The sequence below is a fragment of the Lactuca sativa genome, chromosome 5 (assembly GCF_002870075.4).
Source record: "Lactuca sativa cultivar Salinas chromosome 5, Lsat_Salinas_v11, whole genome shotgun sequence".
NCBI classification, from domain to species: Eukaryota; Viridiplantae; Streptophyta; class Magnoliopsida; order Asterales; family Asteraceae; genus Lactuca; species Lactuca sativa.
This window is the reverse complement of record NC_056627.2, coordinates 286,915,906-286,922,553: the sequence shown is the minus strand read 5'-3', so window position 1 is coordinate 286,922,553 and position 6,648 is coordinate 286,915,906. Positions and strand designations below refer to the sequence as shown.

General features: G+C 38.8%; 1 protein-coding gene and 1 non-coding gene across 2 annotated transcripts; one reads left to right on the top strand and one right to left on the bottom strand.

The window, feature by feature from the left end:
* Positions 1 to 2,204: 2,204 nt before the first annotated feature.
* Positions 2,205 to 5,245, bottom strand: LOC111910054 (uncharacterized). Its single transcript, XM_023905847.1, has 7 exons — positions 4,814 to 5,245; positions 4,412 to 4,678; positions 3,885 to 4,324; positions 3,731 to 3,748; positions 3,062 to 3,500; positions 2,842 to 2,983; positions 2,205 to 2,725 (listed from the first exon to the last, which is right to left on the bottom strand). The coding sequence occupies exons 1-7, from the start codon at positions 5,243 to 5,245 to the stop codon at positions 2,205 to 2,207; spliced, it is 2,259 nt and encodes a 752-aa protein (XP_023761615.1).
* Positions 5,246 to 5,513: 268 nt separating this feature from the next.
* LOC111910424 (small nucleolar RNA R71) lies at positions 5,514 to 5,617 on the top strand. Its single transcript, XR_002856533.1, has one exon. It is a non-coding gene; the product is annotated as a small nucleolar RNA R71 (small nucleolar RNA).
* Positions 5,618 to 6,648: the final 1,031 nt, after the last annotated feature.

Here is a 6,648-nt window from a genome sequence, read left to right as displayed (position 1 = left end):
GCTTCGCTTCTTCCAGTTGTGGATTAGGCTGTCTAGTAATTGTATCGTGGATCACTAATGACTTAGAATTAACCTCTTTTTCAGTGTATATTGCCATATCATTAGATTGTATTTTTGGTTCAGGACTTTTAAGTAGTAAGCACTCGTTTACGAGTTTGGTCAATTGACCCAATTGGGTTTCAATATTCGTTATTGCAGCTTGTTGGTTTCTTATTATGAGATCAATCACCTAATGTATTTTCTTAGAAATAGGTGCAAAGGTGCAAGCATCAACTCAAACTAGTATTTATTCTTGGACGGTGCTTGTTCTTTTTGATAAAAGCCTCGGACGGTTTACATAAACTTATGTTCCTTGGCTTTCTTATATTCTTCGTATGGCAACCACTCATTCTTGGGTTTTCTCCAATCTTCACCGTACTTGTCCCCACTTCAATAACATGCTTGAGCCTTCTGATTTTCATTCTTGTCAAGGTCACAGTCCTTGGTTAAATGCGTTCCACCACAATTATCACACCCAACTTGAATTGCATGGATGGATTGAACCATTTTTGTCATTCTTCGGTCCATGGAGTCTAACTTTGCCATTACTGTAACCATATCTTTCGAAACTCCATTACAATCTTTGTATTCTCTTTTCTTCTCTTCTCGAGGGTTGTGATATTCCTTTGATTGTTTGGAAAACTCCTCAATTAGCTCATTAATTGTTGTCGATGTTAATATTGTCATATGATTATAATAAAGAGGGATTACAAGAGTCATCAAAGAAAAGCATAAAGACTACAAAGAATAAAGGATATATAAATACTAGCTAGACAAAAACCCTAATGGGCTAAAGACTAAAGGGCCCATAAACAAGCGGGCTAATAATATATAGACTAACATCCCCCCTCAAACTCACAATGCCGCAACAATTAGCATTGAGAGTTTGTCACATAAGAACCGAAATCGAGAAGCCGATAAAGCCGTCGTAAAAATATCCGCAAGTTGCAATGTTGATGAAACAAATGGAAGCGAAATGGTCCCGAGCTGCAGGTGATGACGGGTAAAGTGACAATCAATCTCAATGTGCTTTGTCCGCTCATGAAAAACAGAATTCTTTGCAATTTGTATCGCACTTTTGTTATCACAATGCAAGGGAGTAGATGAGGAAATGTAAACTCCCATATCCGCAAGCAGCCACCGTAACCAGATAATCTCACATGTAGTTACAGTCATAGCATGATATTCAACCTCTGTAGAAGATCTAGAGACAACATCCTGTTTCTTGCTCTTCCATGAAATGAGAGACTCTCCAAGAAATACACAAAATCCAGTGGTGGACTTACAATCATGACGATCACCATCCCAATCAGCATCACTATAGGCATGTAACTCAAGAGAAGATGTCGAGGGAAACAAGAGAGTCTGAAACTGAGTGCCATGAAGATATCTCAGAATACGAAGAACAGCTCCCCAATGAACAGAGGTAGGAGCAGTAACAAACTGACTGACAACATGAACAACATGGGCAATATCTGGACGAGTAACTGTGAGATAAACCAAACTTCCCACAATAGTGCGATAAAGATTCGGATCGGACAAAGGAATACCATCAGTAGGAGAATATCATGCATTGGTTTCAAGAGGAGTATCAACAGTCCGATTGTCAGAGAGGCCCGCCCGTGTAAACAAGTCAGATATATATATTTAGTCTGAGAAAGAAGGTACCCTTTCTTAGACTGAGCAACCTCAATACCCAAGAAATAACGCAGCAAGCCGAAATCCTTCATAGCAAATTGATGAGCGAGATCATGCTTCAAAGACTCAATACCACCATGGTCATCACCTGTAATAATCATGTCATCCACATATAAGGACAGAAGAATCCGTCCCGCACTCGAGCATCTAACAAACAGAGCAGAATCATGATTACTCTGGACAAATCCAAGAGAGGTAATCACAATAGAGAATTTCTCAAACCAAGCACGAGGGGCTTGCTTGAGCCCATATAAAGCTTTGCGAAGCCGCCAAACTTCACCCGGCCGGTGTTGAATACCAGGGGGAGGAGTCATATAAACCTCTTCATGGAGGTCACCATTCAAAAAGGCATTCTTGACATCCATTTGAAAGATCTTCCACTGTCGGACGGATGGAACTGCAATCATAGTACGAACTGTCGTCATCTTTGCAACAGGGGCAAATGTCTCCTCGTAGTCAAAACCATACTATTGGGAATATCCTTTTGCTACAAGTCTAGCCTTGTACCGTTCAACAGAACCATCAACTTTAGTCTTTATCTTGTACACCCAACGACAACCTATCGTATGTTTCCCAGGAGGAAGAGAAACCAAATCCCATGTATGAGTCTGATGGAGAGCAGTGAGTTCTTCAGCCATAGCATTCTGCCAAAGAGGATCTAAAACAACTTCTTTATATGATTCAGGTTCAGAAAGATGAATGCTTGCTATAAATGAAGCAAACGGTCCTGAATATGTAGAGTAAGAAAAATCTTGTAGCTTGGTGGATTTGAAAGGACGAGAAGATCTCCTAAGGGGTGGTGGTGGAGGTGGATCCTCGATTTCAATAATCGGAGGATCAGGCTCAGGAACAGGTGGATACGAGGCACCCTCTGAAGAGGTGGGTGTGTCATGAGCTGAGGAATCATGTGACATAAATGAATCTCGAGCCTCTATATCTTCATCATAAGGATCAATATGCAAAAGATCAGACTGTGTTACATTGTGGGCTGTAGCAGGGATTGAGTAGAAAGGAATATGTTCCAAAAAAGTAACATGTCAGGAAACATATAACTTCTGACTCACAGGATCATAGCAATGGTATCCCTTCTGTCCAATACCATACCCCAAAAATACACAAATAGCAGATTTCGGCCCCAACTTGTTCCTTTCAATATGAGGACGAAGAACAAAACAAGTACATCCAAAAACTCGTAAGGAAGAGTACTCTGGTAGATGACCATACAGCTTCTCAAAAGGAGACATTCCTGAGTTCAATGAAGTAGGAATATGATTAATCACATACACAACAGTTAGGATTGCTTCTCCCAAAAGGCACTAGGGACCTGTGCAGACAGAAGCAATGAGCAGGCAGTCTCAACAATATGACAATGTTTTCGTTCTGCAACACCATTTTGCTGAGGTGTGTCAGTACACGAAGACTGGTGTATGGTACCATCAGAAGCAAGTAACTGAGTGAAATCATTAGAGGTATATTCACCCCCTAAGTCACACCTGAAGCACTTAATCACAACCGAATGTTGAGTTTTAACAAGAGCTCTAAAATTGCTGTAAATATCAAAGAAATCAGATCTGCGTTTCATAAGATAAACCCATGTATATCGAGTATAATCATCTATAAAAGATACATAATAGGTTGACCCACCCTTTGTGGATACTGTTGCCGGACCCCACACATTAGAATGAATAATGTCAAAAGGAGCAGTAGAACAAGACATACTTTTATTGAAGGGTAAAGCAGAGAATTTTGCCAGTTTACAGCCACTACAATCAGAAATATCACAAGAGTTTAAATGACCAAAAACACCACTAGATGCTAAAAAATTCAAACGTGATACAAACACATGTCCCAAACGAGAATGCCAAAGATAAAACTCAGACGACAAAGGACTCAAACGAAAAGAAGATAAATCAATGCTGGAAGCAGCAACAGCAGATACTTTAAGGACCTCCAAGACATATAGTTCTCCCACCCTACGGCCGATCCCAATCACCTTCTAGGTGTGTTGATCCTGTATAACACATACAAAATCAGACAAGAACACCCAGTTACCAGACTTACATAACGGACTGACTGAGGCACGATTCAAAGTAAGTTTGGGAATGTAATAAACATTAGGAAGAGTGATATGAGAAACAGAGATAGACCCAACACCCTCAACTAGCATAGATGTATCACTAGCAGACTTAACAGAAATAGATGACACTTGCGACAAAGAAGCAAATGATGACAAATGAGGAGTGATATGATGAGTTGCACCAGAATCTAAAATCCACAAAGATGAGGGAATACCTGATGTATCAGATGAAGAAGGCCCAGAATAAGCCATAGACGCAGACATGGCAGTGGGATTAGAGGCCAAATATTGTATGAAACTCTTAAACACTTTGGGATCCAATGCAGATGGTGGCATGTTTCCAACAGATTCTGTGTCAACTGGTGGCACAACAGCAACAACAAACTTCGGAGGACGAGAGGTCCATGGAGGTGTACCAGAGGAACGTGGCTGAAACTTCTGTTGACCAGACCTATTTTGTTGCCCTGACTGAGGTTGACCAGATTTACCCTTGTTGACTAACAATGGACACTGAGCTTTCCAATGATTTTTATGTTTGTAGAATGCACACTCATCATGAGCAACCCTTGAACTTTATCGAGACTGGTTGGAGGAAACAGCAAGCACAACAGGAGCGGGAGTAGGAATAGAGCTTGTTTTAAAACCTTTATCCGCATGAGACTTGATACGGGTCTCTTCTGCAATTAACTCATGGACAACAGAATCCACTGAGGGAAGAGGAGAGTGATGAAGAATGGTTCCACGTAGGTCTTCAAAATCAGAACGCAAGGCCATCAAGAACTGGACCAAGCGTTGTTCTTCCCTCCTAGCAATGTAAGGCTGGAAATCTTTTAACTCTTTAGATTCAGTAAGAGCCAATCGATCCTACAGATCAGACATAGCAACATAGAAATCTTGAATACTCTGGTCATTCTGTTGAAGGGCACGAATATCATGTTCCAACTGATATTGTTTAGCAAAGTTGGACTGAGTATATAGTCTCTCCAAGTGATTCCAAACTTCTTTTGCTGTGTCATATTTAGCCAACTGCATACCAATAGACTGAGTAATAGAGTTATTGATCCAAGTAATGACCTTGGAGTTATCAGTCTCCCATGCATCAAGCAACAAATCATAATTCTCAGTTTGAGGCACTAAGGGTTTTGCTTTTTTTTTTTTTCCAGTGACATAGCCCCACATATTCTTCCCACGAAGGAAGTTCTTCATAACGTAACTCCAATACGTATAATTCTTTCCATCCAAACGAGTACTGATTGACTGAAGGGAATCATCCTTTCCAGCCATGTTGACAATGAATAAATAACCACAATGACAGTATAAGAATCTGAGAATAAGGAGTAACAAACCAGCGGAAGTAATCAATTGATCCGCGCCACTGATGACTGCTACAAAGACTTCTAACAACGTATCGAACCTCCGCTCTGATACCATGTTAATATTGTCATATGATTATGATAAAAAGGGATTACAAGAGTCTTCAAAGAAAAGCATAAAGACTACAAAGAATAAAGGAGATATAAATACTAGCTAGACAGAAACCCTAATAGGCTAAAGACTAAAGGGCCCATAAACAAGCGAGCTGATAATATATAGACTAACAGTTGAAGCCTTCTTCGTTAGCAGTAATTGAGAGTCAAGGAGTTTTCGAGTGGTCATGTTTACCCCGTCATAAAATACTAAGACTTCTTGTTGAACATTGAGTTCATGTTGTGGACAATTTCTCAGCAACCCCCTGTATCTTTCCCATGCTTTATACAAGGATTCTGCACCTTGTTGTTTAAAGTTGGCAATGTTCTTAAATTTTGCAACATTTGATGGTGGCCTGAAGTGTTAGATGAAATCTTCACGAAGTTGAGCCCATGTGGTGATGGCTTTGGGTGGAAGTGCTTTAAGCCAATCCTTCGTTGTTCCTTTAAAAGTTAACGGAAGCATCCAGAACAACACTTTCACAAGGAACATTAAAGTAGTTCGCTACAGCGTGGTTACTGTAAGGACAAAAAAATATAAAACGGGAAAAATATAAAATAAATGAAATATAACTTTATGAGAAATAAATTCCACACAAAGGATCGAGAACTAATAAGATAAAATTAACTAAAATTAGGTCGTTCCCCAGCAACAACACCAAACTCTTGATGTGTATTTTAAGTACTAGTTTTAAAACCAACTAATCTAGACTAAGTAATATGTGGTAGGCAGTGTACCTAATCGATAATAGAAAAGTTCAGGTAAGTCGGGTATTGAATATAGGGAATGGAAATAACAGCTAAAATTACCTACTAAGTTATCTAAGTAAATTAACCAAATAAAAACCAGGGGGGGTGTTTTTAGTTTTGCAAGTCTAGAAACTTAAAACACTCAACAAGTAAATAAATTAAACGAAAGAAGAAACAAGAAAACGGTTTGAGTTCAATATTAAAGAGTAACTTTCGTTAGATCCAAATCCCCCCTTTTCCCTGTGGTTTATTTCTATTAAATTACTATTGTTGGTTACCAAATTGTTAATTAACAAATTATTATGATCAAATTCCTAGTTGTTACCAATTTATGACTTACTATGTTATGATCAAACTCAAGTAAACATGAAATTGATATTAAGATAAGTTTGGCTATGCATGATAAATCTACGAGTTACTTTTCTATGAACAAGTTAAGCAACCAAGCATAAAATTATGATCAATTATGCTCTCTAACACACTTAAATTTACTAATTTTAATTACATAGTCTAAGGTTTGTCCAATCCTAGCTCTAGCAATTTAACGATCATAAACCACTAGGTAAACAAATTCATACAAATAGAATGATAATCTATTACACAAAACTTTTTCAAGGA